Source organism: Pinus tabuliformis, chromosome 1_2 (assembly GCF_031772625.1).
Source record: "Pinus tabuliformis cultivar Carrire ecotype Pingquan chromosome 1_2, CPIR1, whole genome shotgun sequence".
NCBI classification, from domain to species: domain Eukaryota; kingdom Viridiplantae; phylum Streptophyta; class Pinopsida; order Pinales; family Pinaceae; genus Pinus; species Pinus tabuliformis.
The window spans coordinates 1,289,250,490-1,289,272,742 of record NC_142298.1 but is presented as its reverse complement, the minus strand read 5'-3'; the positions used below and the strand labels follow the sequence as shown (position 1 = coordinate 1,289,272,742).

Sequence of the window (22,253 nt, the reverse complement as noted above, 5' to 3'; positions counted from 1 at the left end):
AACCCTAGGAATATAAACCGTAAAATTAATAAACTGAAGGGATTAATATTGTAAACCCTAGCTTAATATTAAACCCTAGGATATAAACCCTATAATTAATATTATGAACCCAAGAAATATATATTAAAAACCTAATGGATTATAAACCCAATGGATTTATATTAAACCCTAGGATTGATATTATAAACCTTATCAGTAATATTATACCCTAGGAATATGAACCCTTAGATTAATAAACTAAATTGATTAATATTAAAAATCAAAGAGATTAATACTATTGGATTAGATTAATAAATCCATTGGATTAATATTAAAAACCCAAGGGATTATAAACCCAAACGAATATCATTAAACCTAGGATTAATATTAAACCCTACTAATATAAGCCCTAAGATCAATATTATAAACCTTAGAATTAATACTATAAACCCAATAGATTAATACTATAAATAGAAGGAATTAATAAAGTGAAGGGATTAATATTATAAACTCAATGGATTATAAACTCCGGGGATAATTTTAAACCCAAGGGATTAACATTATAAACCTAAGGGATTGATAAACCCAAAGGATTAACATTAAAAACCCAACAGATTGAAACCCAAGAGAGTCATAAACCCAAAGGATTAATAGTAAACCCTAAGTTATTAATATTAAATCGTAGGAACATAAACCCTCATATTAATAAACCCAAAGGATTAATACTATAAACCCAATGAATTAAAAGTTAAGGAAATGATATCAACCCCTAAGATTAATATTATAAACCATAGGCTTAATTTTAAAACTTATGAATATAAACCCTATGATTAATATTAGAAACCTTAGGATCAATATTATAAAACCAAGATATATTATAAGTTTAATATATGAAACTCAAGGATTATAAACCCTAATATTAGTATTATAAATCTAAGGGATTAATATTATAAACCAAAGGGATTAAACCCTTGGATTTATAATATTAATCCAATAAGATAGATGTCTTTTGCTAATATTTAATATTATAAATAATGAATATTATAAATATTGAATATTAAAATATTAAATATTTATAATATCAAATATTAAATATTTTTTTTTTAAATTATCAATATTATTAATAAGGTGTTATTAACAGTGTATTAATAAAATAAACATTGTATTAAATCCAAGTTTTGTAATGTAACAATGCGACATTGAATAAGTTACAATGTAATGTAACAATGCAACAATGATTATTAGAAACCCAAGGGATTAAACTCTTAGGCCTCTTAATTTCATGGATTTATAATATTAATCCAATAAGAAAGATTTTTTTTATAATATTTAATATTATAAATACTTAATATTAAAATATTAAATATTTATAATATTAATTTTTTTTTTTTAATTATGAGTATTAATGATAATTTTTATTTATAAACCTAATGGATCAATAAAGGCAAGGGCCTAATATTAAAAACTAAAGGGAATAACATTAAACCCTAGGATGAATATTAAACCCTAGGAATATAAACCCTATAATTAATATTATGAACCCAAGAAATTTATATTACAAACCTAATGGATTATAAACCCAATGGATTTATATTAAACCCTAGGATTGATATTATAAACCTTATCAATAATATTATACCCTAGGAATATGAACCCTTAGATTAATATTAATATTAAAAATCAAAGAGATTAATACTATTGGATTAGATTAATAAATCCATTGGATTAATATTAAAAACCCAAGGGATTATAAACCCAAACGAATATCATTAAACCTAGGATTAATATTAAACCCTACGAATATAAGCCCTAAGATCAATATTATAAACCTTAGAATTAATACTATAAACCCAATAGATTAATACTATAAATGGAAGGAATTAATAAACCGAAGGGATTAATATTATAAACTCAATGGATTATAAACTCTGGGGATAATTTTAAACCCAAGGGAATAACATTATAAACCTAAGGGATTGATAAACCCAAAGGATTAACATTAAAAGCCCAATAGATTGAAGCGCAAGGGAGTCATAAACCCAAAGTATTAATAGTAAATCCTAAGTTATTAATATTAAATCGTAGGAACATAAACCCTCATATTAATAAACCCAAAGGATTAATACTATAAACCCAAAGAATTAAAAGTTAAGGAATTGATATTAACCCCTAAGATTAATATTATAAACCATAGGCTTAATTTTAAAACTTATGAATATAAACCCTATGATTAATATTAGAAACCTTAGGATCAATATTATAAAACCAAGATATATTATAAGTTTAATATATGAAACTCAAGGATTATAAACCTTAATATTAGTATTATAAATCTAAGGGATTAATATTATAAACTCATTAGATTAATAAATCTAAGGGATTAATATTATAAACCAAAAGGATTAAACCCTTGGATTTATAATATTAATCCAATAAGATAGATGTCTTTTGCTAATATTTAATATTATAAATAATGAATATTATAAATATTGAATATTAAAATATTAAATATTTATAATACCGATTATTAAATATATATATTTTTAATTATGAATATTATTAATAAGGTGTTATTAACATTAATCTTTAAATGTTATTAATATTCTATTAATGATGGTATTAATGATTTTATTATTAATAATATGGTTTATAATATTAATTTAAATGTTATTGCTATTATTAATGATAATTTTTATTTATATTTTTTTAAGAAATAATATTTATTTATGATTATATGTATTATAAATTTTTAATAAATTATTTATAAACTAATTTCAAAATTTCCAATAAACCATTTATAAAAGTGAAAATTCAAATTGATGAATTAATTAATTATTTTAAATATAAATTCATTTATGCCCTATCTTTATGTTATATTAAATTTATATTTTATTAATTTTATATTGGAGAAAATGGTTGCTATTGTTTTGCAATATTTTAATATGTGGGTTATATAGTTCCATTCAAATTGCTTTATTTGACATATTTTCATTACAACTATTAATGGCTAAGATATGCCTATGACCTATAATTTTGTGTGCTAATAATTAATATTATTTTATAACATTAATTAAAAAGTCAATTCAAATGAATTAATTATTTATTTATTTTAAATATAAATTAACTTATGCTTTATTAATTTTATATTATCTTTATATTATAATTTATTAATTTTATAATATCTTTATGTTATATCAATTTTCTACTATAAAATTGTTACCATTTTTTGTAAATGTAATATCGAGGTTTTATAGCTATATCTAATCATTTGATGATCTGGAATTTATGCAGGACAAAGAATTAAAGGTATTACAGACTCATGTGCATGGATGTGCCTATGTTACTTTATGCAATGGACCAATAAGATTGCTAGAATACATAGACACTAAGGCAGTTAGAGAAAATATAATAGAAAAACATGTAAACACAACAAGTTTAATAAGGAGTTCACCCAATGCTCATGGGCTATGTCTCTTGGTCCAGCCTTAAGTGGTGGCCTCTCTATTATGTTTTCAAAGCAGAGCTTTAGAATAGTGAGCTCAATTCAAGTCTCACTAAACAGATAAAATTAGTAGGACTGGAGTACACAGACTCTCCTTATTGAAATACGACCTCTAATTGATGCAGGAGCATCCAGCTCCGAGGAGACAGAGAATCAATGACTGGTTCGTGCAGAAACAGGACACGACTTCAAGGGTGTTTGGACAGGTCACCAAAAGAAAAATTGGTTGTTGTTTTTAGTTAATCATTGTTCATTTCTTTTTCTTTTATTTAATTACAGAACAAGTTAAGTTACTGGTTGTTAGCTTAGGTAACCAGCAACTGTTTTAGTTAATTTATTGTTTAAAGAAACAGGTAGCAGTTGTAGAATTTAGTTTCTAAACAGTTATATTCAGTGTAGCTAAAAAGGAAGAAAAACCTTTTTTGGGGGGTTCACCTCAGAACGAGTAAAGAAGATATAGAAAGACAGTATTCAAGCAGTATAGAGAGACACCCTCTGTAACTGAAGCATTGTTTCCTTTTCTGAATATAAACTATTGTTCATTACTTTTCCGTATTATACCTCTGAGTATTACAAACATTTGTTATTTTGAAAACGAATTAAGATAGAATGAAATTCACATGTTGTAACTAGAAATATTGAAGCGTTACAGGCATCAAGCCGAAACCATAAGTTACATTGTCAGGACTATCACACAGCAAAGAAGCGTAAGGCGGCCAAACAGCACATGCATACAAACAATACGAGGATAAAGTAAAGACACAGACATCGTGTCAAGTCAAGTTGCGGCCAGAACCCGCAGGCAAACGCAAAGAGTCACACGGTCATTTGCAAATCAAACACAGCGACTATTAAAAGAGGTAATAGTTCCAGAACCATTGATTTCATTAATACAACATTTCATAAGTTTTCGTAAACCACAGTTCAATAAATAACAACAGAGTCACATATCAAAACCGGCACCGCCGTAATAGCACAAGTCTAAGACCTTGTTGCATGGAGGTCATACATTGACACAGAGGAACGAAAACCTGAGGATGTAAATGCCAGCAAAGGGGCACGGCTACCCTACAAAACCTAACCAACAGAAACCTACGGCAATTCCATATTGCATAACCTAAAGAAACGCGGGAATAAGAGTAGACCCTACCCGGTCACAAGGGTACCAGAGATTGGAGAAAGTTGAAGACTATGAATTTGAAGCCCTCGCGAGCAGAGCTCCCAACCAACCTGCACAGAACCACCGTATGAGTTAAGGCATTTCCATAACCAGAATAAATGTCAGAAGGAGATAAGTAAAGACAGTGAGATGCGAGAGTAAGAGAATAGTGGACTTACCCAAGGGTCGACGGAGGCTGCCGAGCCATAAACCGATACCACAAGCTGAAAGGCACAAAAATCCTGTAAGCATCGACAACAGGTGACAGAGGATGATAAAACATAGCACGAGAGTTTACCTCGAGGCCTGGACGCGTTCGGAGGAAAGATAGCCTTGTGGTTGTGAACACCTGCACGGAACCGGAGCTCAGAAATCGGAAACTAAAAGGATTACTTCGCCAAACTCATGAAAATATAAACCCTTACCACGGGCTTCCGAACCAGACCATTGAAGACAGCAGTTACAGTGAAGGACTCGCATCTCGAACAAGGCCACAATCAGTGACAGAGTGAGGGATATGGTGGGTTAGTGCGCCGAGAGCAGTGCCACAACAACGCAGAGCAGGTAACAGTAGGGAGACAGGGTGTAGCTGAGCTGAGAGGCCACAAACAGTGACAGAGTGAGGGTTATGGTGTGTTAGCACACAGAGAGCAGAGCCATAACAACGCGGAGCTGGTAACAGCAGGGAGATAGAGTGTAAATGGGCCGAGAATAACCCTTAAGGGTTTAACAAAGGCGGGAAGCCTTTTCGACGCAGAGAACCGGTGACCAAACCTTTTAACCGGCAGATAGGTTTGTAAATGCGCCTCGGTATTGGGGGCAGATATTTGTCCGCGCCCAAGTGTGACCACGTGGGACTGAGGTGAGTCACGTGGCTGTGACCACGTCACCAGGGCTGGGCCATCATAAGTGGTATCAGAGCCAGTTTCTTGAGTTAGAACCAATGGAACAGGGAGAAGGTGAAGGTGAAGGAAGAGGAAGAGGAAGAGGAAGAGGAAGAGGAAGGGGAAGAGTAGTCCGGAGGGTAGTAGATGATGGACTTCGAGAGGAGATTCGAGTTTTGCGTGAAAGATTGGCAGTGGTGGAAGCTGGGGGAAGAAGAAACCCAGCAGATGACAGTGATGAAGAAGAAGTTGAACCAGAGGAGGAATTAGAGGGGGTGACACCAGAATTTAGATTGTTGAAGTCGGTCTTGCTGTCAAGTCATAAGCCAAAACATGAGTTGTCGACTTATGACGGAAGTCTGTCCGCAGACGTGTTGTTGGATTGGTTAAGTGAAGTCAACAAGTATTTTGAATTTGAGGAAACCAGCGAAGATAAGCAGGTGAAGTTCGCCGCCACCAAGCTGAAAGGACATGCGTCCTTGTGGTGGGACAGTGTTCAGGCGGAACGGAGGAGGCTTAACAAACAGCCTATAAAGAAATGGTCTAGAATGGAGGCCAAACTGAAAGAGAAATTCTTACCACAGGATTATCAGATTATGTTGTACAGGCAGGTGCAGAACTTGAAGCAGAGAGGAATGACTGTGAAAGAATTTACAGAAGAATTCTATAAGTTAAATTTGCGAGCAGGTTATGTGGAGGACACCCCTGAGAAAACAGCCAGATTTGTGAATGGCTTAAGGGGGGAAATCTTAGATGAGATTGGTATCCTTTCACCCCGGACAATGGAGGAAGCCTATCAGTTTGCACTGAAGGCGGAAGAAAAGATTAACCGGAAGCAGAATGCCAGGAGAGGAGGTGGAACTGGCAGGGGAAAGGGTAAAGTATTTGGAAGAGGCCGAGGTGCAGGCCCAAGTGAAGAAAGCAGCAGTTCTAAATCTGCTGGAGCAACAGAAAAAGACAATAGCACGAGAGGAGGACGACCACCCCAGCGAGGACGAGGAAATGGTCGGGGCAGAGGAGCTGTCCAGTGCTATCGCTGCCACAAATGGGGGCACAAGTCTTATGAATGTCCCAAAGCTGAACCAGCAGGCGGAAGAGGGACTTATGTTGTTCAGACTGAGGATGCTGAGGCAACACCTCAGGAAGCAGAAAATGCACCAGAGACAGGTGAAGCTTTGGTGTTGAACAAAGTGCTGTTGAAACCAGCAAAGGAGGTTGCAGAACCGGATCAACGTAAAGCTTTGTTCCGCACTGTCTGCAAGTCGCGGGGCAAGTGCTGCAAATTGATTATAGATAGTGGAAGTACGGACAATCTTGTGGCGGTGGAGATGGTGGAAAAGTTGGGACTGAAGAAATTAAAGCATCCTACACCCTACAAAGTGTCATGGCTGCAAAAAGGACATCAGCTGTTAGTTGACGAACAATGTGAAGTAGAATTTCAAATTGGCAAGTACAAGGATAAGATCCTTTGTGATGTCATGCCAATGGATGTCTGTCACTTACTGTTGGGACGACCTTGGCAGTTCGATAGAGGTGCAGTTCATGACGGGAAAAAGAATTGCTACAAGTTTGTTAAAGATGGGATAAAGCACACGCTTGTACCCATCAAGGAGGAAAATACAGCAGAAACCAGTGGAGTGAAGGCACTGCTGTTGGGAGGAAAGGAGTTCGTGAAACGGATTGAGGACAGCGAAATCAACTTTGCTGTCATAAGGAGACCAAAGGCAGTAGTGTTACACACACAGCTGTCAGATTTGCCAGAGGAAGTTCAGCAGTTACTGCAAGAATTTGGGGACATAGTGGTGGATGATCTTCCAAATGAATTACCACCAAGGAGGGGTATTAGTCATTGTATCGACTTTATACCAGGTGCAAGCTTACCAAATAAGGCTGCTTACCGTATGAGTCCCAAGGATCATGAGGAAATTAGGAAGCAAGTCCAGGAGTTACTTGATAAAGGGTTGATTCGAGAGAGTATGAGCCCTTGTGCAGTACCGACTGTTTTGGCTCCAAAGAAGGGAGGAGAATGGCGAATGTGCACAGACTCCAGAGCCATAAACAAAATTACTGTCAGGTACAGGTTTCCCTTACCGAGGATGGACGATATGATGGATTGTTTGAGTGGGGCAGCCTATTTCTCAAAAATTGATCTGAAGAGTGGGTATCATCAGATTCGAATACGAGAAGGCGATGAGTGGAAGACAGCTTTCAAGACAAATGAAGGCTTATATGAGTGGTTGGTGATGCCATTCGGATTGAGTAACGCTCCCAGCACATTCATGCGTTTGATGAATGAGGTATTGAAAGAATTTAATGGGAAATTCGTGATAGTTTACCTGGATGATATTTTGATTTTTAGCAGGACTAAAGAGGATCATTTCAGGCATTTACAGAGTGTGTTGAGGAAGCTGCAGCAAAACAAGTTGCTGATTAATCTGAAAAAGTGTACTTTTTTTCAGTGAGAGCTAGTGTATTTGGGGTTTGTTATTGCAGAGAATGAGCTAAAAATGGATCCGGAAAAGGTGGCAGCCATAGTTAGCTGGCCGTCACCAAGGAGTTTATTTGAAGTCCGGAGTTTCCATGGACTAGCCAGTTTTTATAGGAAATTTATCAGAAATTTCAGCGAGATTTGCGCACCTATGTTGGACACGATCAAGAAGGCAAATCAGCCTTTTCACTGGACTGAAGCGGCAGAAAGTAGTTTTCAAACTTTGAAGAAGAAGATTACTGAAAGACCAATATTGAGACTGCCAGATTTCAACAAACTTTTTCAAGTTCGTTGTGACGCCAGTGGGACAGCCATTGGAGCAGTCCTCAGTCAAGAGGACAGACCGGTCGCTTTCTTCAGTGAAAAGCTAAATGAGAGCAGGCAGAAGTACTCAACCTACGACAAAGAATTTTATGCAATCATACAAGCGTTGAAGCATTGGCGGCATTATCTATTGGGAGATGAGTTTGTTTTGTTTACAGATAATTCTGCCTTGCAGTATATTATGCAACAGCATAAACTAAACCACAAACATGCAGCTTGGGTGGAGTATCTGCAAAATTTTACATTCGTATTGAAGCACATTAGTGGCCAAGAAAATAAGGTGGCAGATGCACTGAGCAGAAGAACCTTGCTTCTGCAGGAAAGTACAATGCAAGTTCTGGGTTTTGAACATTTGAAGGAGCTGTATCAAACTGATACCGAATTTGGGGAGGCATATCAAGCCTGTCAAAACCCTTTGATAAGGAATGATAGCATGTGGCTAGATTATAACTTGCAGGAAGGGCTGTTGTTTAAAGGAGGACAACTGTGCATACCCAACTGTTCCATGCGGGAAAATATAATACAGGAGAAGCACAGTGGAGGACTGGCTGGACACTTTGGTATCGACAAGACGGTTGCTCAAGTACAGCACTTTTATTTTTGGCCGAAATTGCAGCGAGATGTGCAGAGGTACGTGAGCAGATGCAGAGTTTGTCAACTAGCAAAGGGTCATAGTCAAAACACTGGTCTATACTCACCATTACCGATTCCGAGTTGACCATGGGATTCAGTAAGCATGGACTTCGTTTTGGGTCTACCAAAGACACAGCGGGGCTTCGATTCAGTCATGGTTGTAGTTGACCGATTCTCAAAAATGGCACATTTTGTACCTTGCAGGAAAACCAGCGACGCTACCTACATTGCACACCTATTCTTTACTGAAGTCGTTCGGTTACATGGACTCCCGAAATCCATCGTCTCTGATCGGGATGTAAAGTTTACAGGTCACTTTTGGAGAACTCTGTGGAAAAAGTTAAATACACAATTGCAGTTCAGCTCTGCTTATCATCCGCAGACTGATGGTCAGACGGAAGTCGTAAACAGAAGCCTAGGGAACTTACTTCGCAGTTTGACAGGAGGAAATTCCCGGACGTGGGACCGTGTACTTGCTCAAGCAGAGTTCGCGTACAACGATTCACCTAACCGCAGCACCGGTTACAGTCCGTTCCAGATTTTGTACGGTATGCATCCGCGAGGAGTGCATGAGTTACGGGATTTGGGGAAACTTGAGAAGCGGAGTGCTGATGGGGAAGAGTTCGCTCAAGCAATGAGCAATTTACACGAACAGGTCAAGCTGAAATTACAGGACAGCAGTCTGAAATACAAGCAGCGAGCTGACACAAAGCGTCGGGAAGTTCAGTTTAACGTTGGGGATGAAGTCCTTGCGTATTTACGTAAGGAGAGGTTTCCGAAGCGGGAGTATAACAAGCTAAAGTTTAAGAAGATCGGCCCTTGCAAAATCATCCGCAAATTTTCTGCGAACGCTTACGAAATACAGTTGCCGCCCGAAATTGGAATTTCTCCCATTTTCAACGTGGCAGATCTGTTTCCCTATGTAGCCAATTCAGAAGACGATACAGCAGCTACAGCACCACAGAAAGACAGCTATGAGGAAGGTTCTTGGACAAGACAACTACCAAAGGCACCACCCCTTGAGATCGAAGGAATACTGGACACACAGGTAGCTAGACGCACACGCAGGAAGGAGTATCTGCGATATTTGGTCAAGTGGCGGAACCGTCCAAAAGAGGACAGTTCTTGGCTCTACGCAGCGCAGATAACTAAAGCAGGCTACTCTGTTGACGAGCTCATGGAACGGAGCCATGACTTTTTGCCACCCCGGGAGCCTGATGCAGGAGCATCCAGCTCCGAGGAGACAGAGAATCAATGACTGGTTCGTGCAGAAACAGGACACGACTTCAAGGGTGTTTGGACAGGTCACCAAAAGAAAAATTGGTTGTTGTTTTTAGTTAATCATTGTTCATTTCTTTTTCTTTTATTTAATTACAGAACAAGTTAAGTTACTGGTTGTTAGCTTAGGTAACCAACAACTGTTTTAGTTAATTTATTGTTTAAAGAAACAGGTAGCAGTTGTAGAATTTAGTTTCTAAACAGTTATATTCAGTGTAGCTAAAAAGGAAGAAAAACCTTTTTTGGGGGGTTCACCTCAGAACGAGTAAAGAAGATATAGCAAGACAGTATTCAAGCAGTATAGAGAGACACCCTCTGTAACTGAAGCATTGTTTCCTTTTCTGAATATAAACTACTGTTCATTACTTTTCCGTATTATACCTCTGAGTATTACAAACATTTGTTATTTTGAAAACGAATTAAGATAGAATGAAATTCACATGCTGCAACTAGAAATATTGAAGCGTTACAGGCATCAAGCCGAAACCATAAGTTACATTGTCAGGACTATCACACGGCAAAGAAGCGTAAGGCGGCCAAACAGCACATGCATACAAAAAATACGAGGATAAAGTAAAGACACAGACATCGTGTCAAGTCAAGTTGCGGCCAGAACCCGCAGGCAAACGCAAAGAGTCACACGGTCATTTGCAAATCAAACACAGCGACTATTAAAAGAGGTAATAGTTCCAGAACCATTGATTTCATTAATACAACATTTCATAAGTTTTCGTAAACCACAGTTCAATAAATAACAACAGAGTCACATATCAAAACCGGCACCGCCGTAATAGCACAAGTCTAAGACCTTGTTGCATGGAGGTCATACATTGACACAGAGGAACGAAAACCTGAGGATGTAAATGCCAGCAAAGGGGCACGGCTACCCTACAAAACCTAACCAACAGAAACCTACGGCAATTCCATATTGCATAACCTAAAGAAACGCGGGAATAAGAGTAGACCCTACCCGGTCACAAGGGTACCAGAGATTGGAGAAAGTTGAAGACTGTGAATTTGAAACCCTCGCGAGCAGAGCTCCCAACCAACCTGCACAGAACCACCGTATGAGTTAAGGCATTTCCATAACCAGAATAAATGTCAGAAGGAGATAAGTAAAGACAGTGAGATGCGAGAGTAAGAGAATAGTGGACTTACCCAAGGGTCGACGGAGGCTGCCGAGCCATAAACCGATACCACAAGCTGAAAGGCACAAAAATCCTGTAAACATCGACAACAGGTGACAGAGGATGATAAAACATAGCATGAGAGTTTACCTCGAGGCCTGGACGCGATCGGAGGAAAGATAGCCTTGTGGTTGTGAACACCTGCACGGAACCGGAGCTCAGAAATCGGAAACTAAAAGGATTACTTCGCCAAATTCATGAAAATATAAACCCTTACCACGGGCTTCCGAACCAGACCATTGAAGACAGCAGTTACAGTGAAGGACTCGCATCTCGAACAAGGCCACAATCAGTGACAGAGTGAGGGATATGGTGGGTTAGTGCGCCGAGAGCAGTGCCACAACAACGCAGAGCAGGTAACAGTAGGGAGACAGGGTGTAGCTGAGCCGAGAGGCCACAAACAGTGACAGAGTGAGGGTTATGGTGTGTTAGCACACAGAGAGCAGAGCCATAACAACGCGGAGCTGGTAACAGCAGGGAGATAGAGTGTAAATGGGCCGAGAATAACCCTTAAGGGTTTAACAAAGGCGGGAAGCCTTTTCGACGGAGAGAACCGGTGACCAAACCTTTTAACTGGCAGATAGGTTTGTAAATGCGCCTCGGTATTGGGGGCAGATATTTGTCCGCGCCCAAGTGTGACCACGTGGGACTGAGGTGAGTCACGTGGCTGTGACCACGTCACCATGGCTGGGCCATCATAAGTGGTATCAGAGCCAGTTTCTTGAGTTCGAACCAATGGAACAGGGAGAAGGTGAAGGTGAAGGAAGAGGAAGAGGAAGAGGAAGAGGAAGAGGAAGGGGAAGAGTAGTCCGGAGGGTAGTAGATGATGGACTTCGAGAGGAGATTCGAGTTTTGCGTGAAATATTGGCAGTGGTGGAAGCTGGGGGAAGAAGAAACCCAGCAGATGACAGTGATGAAGAAGAAGTTGAACCAGAGGAGGAATTAGAGGGGGTGACACCAGAATTTAGATTGTTGAAGTCGGTCTTGCTGTCAAGTCATAAGCCAAAACATGAGTTGTCGACTTATGACGGAAGTCTGTCCGCAGACGTGTTGTTGGATTGGTTAAGTGAAGTCAACAAGTATTTTGAATTTGAGGAAACCAGCGAAGATAAGCAGGTGAAGTTCGCCGCCACCAAGCTGAAAGGACATGCATCCTTGTGGTGGGACAGTGTTTAGGCGGAACGGAGGAGGCTTAACAAACAACCTATAAAGAAATGGTCTAGAATGGAGGCCAAACTGAAAGAGAAATTCTTACCACAGGATTATCAGATTATGTTGTACAGGCAGGTGCAGAACTTGAAGCAGAGAGGAATGACTGTGAAAGAATTTACAGAAGAATTCTATAAGTTAAATTTGCGAGCAGGTTACGTGGAGGACACCCCTGAGAAAACAGCCAGATTTGTGAATGGCTTAAGGGGGGAAATCTTAGATGAGATTGGTATCCTTTCACCCCGGACAATGGAGGAAGCCTATCAGTTTGCACTGAAGGCGGAAGAAAAGATTAACCGGAAGCAGAATGCCAGGAGAGGAGGTGGAACTGGCAGGGGAAAGGGTAAAGTATTTGGAAGAGGCCGAGGTGCAGGCCCAAGTGAAGAAAGCAGCAGTTCTAAATCTGCTGGAGCAACAGAAAAAGACAATAGCACGAGAGGAGGACGACCACCCCAGCGAGGACGAGGAAATGGTCGGGGCAGAGGAGCTGTCCAGTGCTATCGCTGCCACAAATGGGGGCACAAGTCTTATGAATGTCCCGAAGCTGAACCAGCAGGCGGAAGAGGGAATTATGTTGTTCAGACTGAGGATGCTGAGGCAACACCTCAGGAAGCAGAAAATGCACCAAAGACAGGTGAAGCTTTGGTGTTGAACAAAGTGCTGTTGAAACCAGCAAAGGAGGTTGCAGAACCGGATCAGCGTAAAGCTTTGTTCCGCACTGTCTGCAAGTCGCGGGGCAAGTGCTGCAAATTGATTATAGATGGTGGAAGTACGGACAATCTTGTGGCGGTGGAGATGGTGGAAAAGTTGGGACTGAAGAAATTAAAGCATCCTACACCCTACAAAGTGTCATGGCTGCAAAAAGGACATCAGCTGTTAGTTGACGAACAATGTGAAGTAGAATTTCAAATTGGCAAGTACAAGGATAAGATCCTTTGTGATGTCATGGCAATGGATGTCTGTCACTTACTGTTGGGACGACCTTGGCAGTTCGATAGAGGTGCAGTTCATGACGGGAAAAAGAATTGCTACAAGTTTGTTAAAGATGGGATAAAGCACACGCTTGTACCCATCAAGGAGGAAAATACAGCAGAAACCAGTGGAGTGAAGGCACTGCTGTTGGGAGGAAAGGAGTTCGTGAAACAGATTGAGGACAGCGAAATCAACTTTGCTATCATAAGGAGACCAAAGGCAGTAGTGTTACACACACAGCTGTCAGATTTGCCAGAGGAAGTTCAGCAGTTACTGCAAGAATTTGGGGACATAGTGGTGGATGATCTTCCAAATGAATTACCACCAAGGAGGGGTATTAGTCATTGTATCGACTTTATACCAGGTGCAAGCTTACCAAATAAGGCTGCTTACTGTATGAGTCCCAAGGATCATGAGGAAATTAGGAAGCAAGTCCAGGAGTTACTTGATAAAGGGTTGATTCGAGAGAGTATGAGCCCTTGTGCAGTACCGACTATTTTGGCTCCAAAGAAGGGAGGAGAATGGCGAATGTGCACAGACTCCAGAGCCATAAACAAAATTACTGTCAGGTACAGGTTTCCCTTACCGAGGATGGACGATATGATGGATTGTTTGAGTGGGGCAGCCTATTTCTCAAAAATTGATCTGAAGAGTGGGTATCATCAGATTCGAATACGAGAAGGCGATGAGTGGAAGACAGCTTTCAAGACAAATGAAGGCTTATATGAGTGGCTGGTGATGCCATTCGGATTGAGTAACGCTCCCAGCACATTCATGCGTTTGATGAATGAGGTATTGAAAGAATTTAATGGGAAATTCGTGATAGTTTACCTGGATGATATTTTGATTTTTAGCAGGACTAAAGAGGATCATTTCAGGCATTTACAGAGTGTGTTGAGGAAGCTGCAGCAAAACAAGTTGCTGATTAATCTGAAAAAGTGTACTTTTTTTCAGCGAGAGCTAGTGTATTTGGGGTTTGTTATTGCAGAGAATGAGCTAAAAATGGATCCGGAAAAGGTGGCAGCCATAGTTAGCTGGCCGTCACCAAGGAGTTTATTTGAAGTCCGGAGTTTCCATGGACTAGCCAGTTTTTATAGGAAATTTATCAGAAATTTCAGCGAGATTTGCGCACCTATGTTGGACACGATCAAGAAGGCAAATCAGCCTTTTCACTGGACTGAAGCGGCAGAAAGTAGTTTTCAAACTTTGAAGAAGAAGATTACTGAAAGACCAATATTGAGACTGCCAGATTTCAACAAACTTTTTCAAGTTCGTTGTGACGCCAGTGGGACAGCCATTGGAGCAGTCCTCAGTCAAGAGGACAGACCGGTCGCTTTCTTCAGTGAAAAGCTAAATGAGAGCAGGCAGAAGTACTCAACCTACGACAAAGAATTTTATGCAATCATACAAGCGTTGAAGCATTGGCGGCATTATCTATTGGGAGATGAGTTTGTTTTGTTTACAGATAATTCTGCCTTGCAGTATATTATGCAACAGCATAAACTAAACCACAAACATGCAGCTTGGGTGGAGTATCTGCAAAATTTTACATTCGTATTGAAGCACATTAGTGGCCAAGCAAATAAGGTGGCAGATGCACTGAGCAGAAGAACCTTGCTTTTGCAGGAAAGTACAATGCAAGTTCTGGGTTTTGAACATTTGAAGGAGCTGTATCAAACTGATACCGAATTTGGGGAGGCATATGAAGCCTGTCAAAACCCTTTGATAAGGAATGATAGCATGTGGCTAGATTATAACTTGCAGGAAGGGCTGCTGTTTAAAGGAGGACAACTGTGCATACCCAACTGTTCCATGCGGGAAAATATAATACAGGAGAAGCACAGTGGAGGACTGGCTGGACACTTTGGTATCGACAAGACGGTTGCTCAAGTACAGCACTTTTATTTTTGGCCGAAATTGCAGCGAGATGTGCAGAGGTACGTGAGCAGATGCAGAGTTTGTCAACTAGCAAAGGGTCATAGTCAAAACACTGGTCTATACTCACCATTACCGATTCCGAGTCGACCATGGGATTCAGTAAGCATGGACTTCGTTTTGGGTCTACCAAAGACACAGCGGGGCTTCGATTCAGTCATGGTTGTAGTTGACCGATTCTCAAAAATGGCACATTTTGTACCTTGCAGGAAAACCAGCGACGCTACCTACATTGCACACCTATTCTTTAGTGAAGTCGTTCGGTTACATGGACTCCCGAAATCCATCGTCTCTGATCGGGATGTAAAGTTTACAGGTCACTTTTGGAGAACTCTGTGGAAAAAGTTAAATACACAATTGCAGTTCAGCTCTGCTTATCATCCGCAGACTGATGGTCAGACGGAAGTCGTAAACAGAAGCCTAGGGAACTTACTTCGCAGTTTGACAGGAGGAAATTCCCGGACGTGGGACCGTGTACTTGCTCAAGCAGAGTTCGCGTACAACGATTCACCTAACCGCAGCACCGATTACAGTCCGTTCCAGATTTTGTACGGTATGCATCCGCGAGGAGTGCATGAGTTACGGGATTTGGGGAAACTTGAGAAGCGGAGTGCTGATGGGGAAGAGTTCGCTCAAGCAATGAGCAATTTACACGAACAGGTCAAGCTGAAATTACAGGACAGCAGTCTGAAATACAAGCAGCGAGCTGACACAAAGCGTCGGGAAGTTCAGTTTAACGTTGGGGATGAAGTCCTTGCGTATTTACGTAAGGAGAGGTTTCCGAAGCGGGAGTATAACAAGCTAAAATTTAAGAAGATCGGCCCTTGCAAAATCATCTGCAAATTTTCTGCGAACGCTTACGAAATACAGTTGCCACCCGAAATTGGAATTTCTCCCATTTTCAACGTGGCAGATCTGTTTCCCTATGTAGCCAATTCAGAAGACGATACAGCAACTACAGCACCACAGAAAGACAGCTATGAGGAAGGTTCTTGGACAAGACAACTACCAAAGGCACCACCCCTTGAGATCGAAGGAATACTGGACACACAGGTAGCTAGACGCACACGCAGGAAGGAGTATCTGCGATATTTGGTCAAGTGGCGGAACCGTCCAATAGAGGACAGTTCTTGGCTCGACGCAGCGCAGATAACTAAAGCAGGCTACTCTGTTGACGAGCTCATGGAACGGAGCCATGACTTTTTGCCACCCCGGGAGCCTGATGCAGGAGCATCCAGCTCCGAGGAGACAGAGAATCAATGACTGGTTCGTGCAGAAACAGGACACGACTTCAAGGGTGTTTGGACAGGTCACCAAAAGAAAAATTGGTTGTTGTTTTTAGTTAATCATTGTTCATTTCTTTTTCTTTTATTTAATTACAGAACAAGTTAAGTTACTGGTTGTTAGCTTAGGTAACCAGCAACTGTTTTAGTTAATTTATTGTTTAAAGAAACAGGTAGCAGTTGTAGAATTTAGTTTCTAAACAGTTATATTCAGTGTAGCTAAAAAGGAAGAAAAACCTTTTTTGGGGGGTTCACCTCAGAACGAGTAAAGAAGATATAGCAAGACAGTATTCAAGCAGTATAGAGAGACACCCTCTATAACTGAAGCATTGTTTCCTTTTCTGAATATAAACTACTATTCATTACTTTTCCGTATTATACCTCTGAGTATTACAAACATTTGTTATTTTGAAAACGAATTAAGATAGAATGAAATTCACATGCTGTAACTAGAAATATTGAAGCGTTACAGGCATCAAGCCGAAACCATAAGTTACATTGTCAGGACTATCACACAGCAAAGAAGCGTAAGGCGGCCAAACAGCACATGCATACAAACAATACGAGGATAAAGTAAAGACACAGACATCGTGTCAAGTCAAGTTGCGGCCAGAACCCGCAGGCAAATGCAAAGAGTCACACGGTCATTTGCAAATCAAACACAGCGACTATTAAAAGAGGTAATAGTTCCAGAACCATTGATTTCATTAATACAACATTTCATAAGTTTTCGTAAACCACAGTTCAATAAATAACAACAGAGTCACATATCAAAACCGGCACCGCCGTAATAGCACAAGTCTAAGACCTTGTTGCATGGAGGTCATACATTGACACAGAGGAACGAAAACCTGAGGATGTAAATGCCAGCAAAGGGGCACGGCTACCCTACAAAACCTAACCAACAGAAACCTACGGCAATTCCATATTGCATAACCTAAAGAAACGCGGGAATAAGAGTAGACCCTACCCGGTCACAAGGGTACCAGAGATTGGAGAAAGTTGAAGACTGTGAATTTGAAACCCTCGCGAGTAGAGCTCCCAACCAACCTGCACAGAACCACCGTATGAGTTAAGGCATTTCCATAACCAGAATAAATGTCAGAAGGAGATAAGTAAAGACAGTGAGATGCGAGAGTAAGAGAATAGTGGACTTACCCAAGGGTCGACGGAGGCTGCCGAGCCATAAACCGATACCACAAGCTGAAAGGCACAAAAATCCTGTAAGCATCGACAACAGGTGACAGAGGATGATAAAACATAGCACGAGAGTTTACCTCGAGGCCTGGACGCGTTCGGAGGAAAGATAGCCTTGTGGTTGTGAACACCTGCACGGAACCGGAGCTCAGAAATCGGAAACTAAAAGGATTACTTCGCCAAATTCATGAAAATATAAACCCTTACCACGGGCTTCCGAACCAGACCATTGAAGACAGCAGTTACAGTGAAGGACTCGCATCTCGAACAAGGCCACAATCAGTGACAGAGTGAGGGATATGGTGGGTTAGTGCGCCGAGAGCAGTGCCACAACAACGCAGAGCAGGTAACAGTAGGGAGACAGGGTGTAGCTGAGCCGAGAGGCCACAAACAGTGACAGAGTGAGGGTTATGGTGTGTTAGCACACAGAGAGCAGAGCCATAACAACGCGGAGCTGGTAACATCAGGGAGATAGAGTGTAAATGGGCCGAGAATAACCCTTAAGGGTTTAACAAAGGCGGGAAGCCTTTTCGACGGAGAGAACCGGTGACCAAACCTTTTAACCGGCAGATAGGTTTGTAAATGCGCCTCGGTATTGGGGGCAGATATTTGTCCGCGCCCAAGTGTGACCACGTGGGACTGAGGTGAGTCACGTGGCTGTGACCACGTCACCAGGGCTGGGCCATCACTAATGGTCACAGTAGCATGACAGGCCTATGCCGAGGAGTTCGCTTGAACCTCTCAAGCCTTCTCTGGAGCACACAGACTCTCTGAATCTCTCTGGCTCTGTCTGCCTTGATGCTACCTTTAGGTTAGCTTGGCTTCTACACTCTGTTTTCTGCTCGTAGCTTTCGGCGTCTAACTAACTCCTCTCTGCTTCTGTCAGTTCATTGCTTTTAAAGCCAATCTGTTCTTTGGCTGTTCGTTTTCGCTTCCTGACTTTCTAGTTTCCTTCCTCTATCCATTTGAATTCCTCTGCTCTGCATCAACATCACTGGGTAACGCCTTGCAGGGAGGTGGCCACCTATTTCCTAATGAACTGAGTGTGTCAAATTCCTTGAATCGTATTTGAATGGTCGTTATTTCTATTTGCTTCAAGATTACCTGTGAAACACAAATCCTTTGCCAACTCATCATCCATGTTGGACTTCAAATCCCATGTAATATCGCCTTATGACTTGTCAAATCCAGTCATTTATGAGGATAAGCCTCTGCAATTGATCTGGGCCCCCCAGATCCTATGGTCGCCTTTTATATCGGGCAGGAAAGTTGCATGACGTTTACCCATCTGATGCGGGCAGTTTCCTCTCTCATCTGCCAGACACGTGTCACTCGATGTGTGGCGTCAGGCGGGACTCAGTCAAAACTGCTTACCGCCTCGAAGCCTTCTGATATCCTGCTGGTTTGTGGAATCCCACGCTACAGAACCGAATACATTACTTTTCCGCATTTTATAGTGATTTTCGGTCTGGGTGCTTTGGGGCTTTCCTTCACTAAGGGGGATGCCCTGCGATACGCGATTAGCACTAATCACTTATCAAAATCTACCTCTGTTTCTCGAACTGGCCTTCGGTTTTGCCAATTTGTGCCAGGGCGCGTTACCATGGGCCAATGGTCTGCGCGCTCGACCGAGGGTCCTCGTTGCTTCGCTCTCGCTACAACTGTAATTGTCATGAGGATTCCTTTTGATAGCTTGATTTTTCTAAGACTTCAATCTTTTGACATAATTTGAAATAGTCATGAAAACTTAGAGAGTGTTTAGGATCTAATTCGGATCATGACCTTCGCACTGAAAAATCTTTTGGACCACCAAAATTTGGATTTCTTTTAAGCATCAATCAAGTGAGGGTATAGATTCCTCACTTGCTCAGTTTATATCCATTTTGCATTGCTTGGCTTTGAACCTTTTAGTCCAATCCAGACGTACTCAACATTCCCTTTGCGTGTAGTTCTCACCTTCCTGTCTAGAACTCAGGGAAAATTTTAAGAACCCCCCCTAAATTTATAAATATAATAAATAGGCGAATCTCCATGGTATATAGGAAAAATGGAAGGCGATTTTATCAATAATATAATAGGTATATATAATTTTTTGGCGAATCTCTCACTAGGCATGGCAAATATTTTACTCAATTATAAAATCTTGTAAGATCTTGGCGAGTGTTTCACTAAATAATAAAACTTTGTATAGCATAGGCTACATGCTGGTTTAATTCCCCCATTTAAATAGGCTACATTCCAGGTGAATACCATGGGTCAATACCATGTGCCATTTTTATTTTTATTAATTCTAATATTAGTGTTAATAATGGTTTTTTGCATGGTATTAATAACAATCTAGCCCATGGTACTTGTCCCATAGTATTTTGGCCATAGGTTTCACCTAAATATAACCCATTTTTTGAGTGTTCGTAAATATAAGGTGACTTATGGAGTAAATATAAAAAAATGTTTTATGTGTTTACCATACCTCTCGTTTATTTATATTTTTATTAATTTACCATACCTCTTTTACAAATATGGTATTTGGCCCATAGGATTCACTTAAATAAAACCTCTTTCTTGAGCCTTCATAAATACAATGAGGGTTATGGACTAAATATAAAAAGAGGTTTTATTTATTTATGATACGTCTAGTTTATTTATATTTTTATTTATTTACCATACCATTTGAGTAAGTATAAAAAGACGTTTTATTTATTTACCATACCTCCACTTTACTTATATTTTTATTTGTTTACACCGTTACATGTATATAAGGTGACTTATGGAGTAAATATAAAAAATGTTTTGTTTATTTACCATACTTCTCATTTATTTATATTTTTATTAATTTACCATACCTCTTTTATAAATATGGTATTTGGCCCATAGGATTCACTTAAATAAAACCTATTCTTGAAAATGGGCGAATGGAAGGTTGTAAGTCCTAATTTAAAGGGCTAAATTTACCTTTTTTACCCTCTCCCTTAAAATAAGGTGGGCTATTTGAGGTGATTTGTAAAAATGTACTATGATACAAAATATTCGCCCACTAAAAATTTAAAACCCCTTAATTTCGCCAAAGGGCGAACATTCGCCCCTAAAATTATCCTTGCTAGAACTGTATCTTCGTGCAACTCATTAAGATATTCAAGTAACAGATCATCAATAGGAGGCAATTGACTCTGCTCTTCGGGATCTTCAATTAATGAAGGTTCAAATAGTCTCAAGTTGTCTGCATTAACAACTCAATGGATGTGCATGTAAGCTGGTAGATCAAGACGAAAAGCATTCTCAACAATTTTCTCAAGTACTTGAAAGGTTCATACCTTATTGGCTTCAACTTCTTACTTTCACCTTGCATTCTGTCTTTGCTGATATACAGCCAGACTTGATCACCAACTTGGAAACCATGCTCCATCCGATGCTTGTCATGCCTTGCCTTGTACCTGGCTTGGCCCTTTTCTAGTTGTTCCTGTATTGCCTGGTGAATCTCTTGGATTTGTTAAATGAACTTGGTTGCCTTGTCCACATCACTGTGTCCATCAACTGCTATGTCTTTACCAAAGACAAAATCCAAGGGAGACCTTGGTGTGAAACCCAAACAGGTCTCAAAAGGAGATCTCTATGTAGAAGAATGTTTAGCTCGGTTGTAAGCATGCTGAACATAATATAAATGTACATCCCAAAGCTTGGGACGTTGACTGCAATAGCCTCTGAGCAACTAGATCACTATCCTGTTGACCACTTTTGTTTGGCCATCTATTTGTGGATGAAAAGTTGTGCTCTTTTTCAGTCTGGTGTCCATCAATTCCCACAAGCTCGACCAAAATTTCCCAACAAATTGGGTATCTCGATCAGATATTATGGAAGTGGGTAATCCAAAATGAACCCATACATGCTTAAAGAACAACTTTGCAGTTTTTTCAGCTGTAATCTGTTTGTTACAAGGTATTAAAATACACATTTTGCTGAACCTATCCACAACAACATATAAATAGTCGTGACCTTTCCTAGATTTAGGCAGTCCTCCAACAAAGTCCATGGAAACACTTTCCCAAGGATGAGTTGGAACTGGTAGTGGAGTGTACAAGCCTAGTTTTCTATTAATGGGTTTTCTTTTTGCACGCATGGTACACCCTCTTACATATCTAGCAACTATCTCATTCATTTTTGGCCAATAACACAATCTTTGTAGTTGTGCAACTGTTTTACTTACACCAAAGTGACCTAATATTAGA

At 40.1% G+C, this 22,253-nt stretch overlaps 1 protein-coding gene across 1 annotated transcript in view; it reads left to right on the top strand.

Moving 5' to 3' along the window:
* Nucleotides 1–12,658: 12,658 nt before the first annotated feature.
* Nucleotides 12,659–22,253, top strand: part of LOC149210937 (uncharacterized) — a 48,772-nt gene continuing 39,177 nt past the window's right edge. Inside the window, exons 1-3 of the mRNA XM_089399145.1 lie at nucleotides 12,659–13,600; nucleotides 13,721–14,009; nucleotides 15,081–16,603. Coding sequence (XP_089255271.1) covers nucleotides 12,659–13,600; nucleotides 13,721–14,009; nucleotides 15,081–16,603 — 2,754 coding nt within the window. The remainder of the gene's footprint in view (nucleotides 13,601–13,720; nucleotides 14,010–15,080; nucleotides 16,604–22,253) is intronic.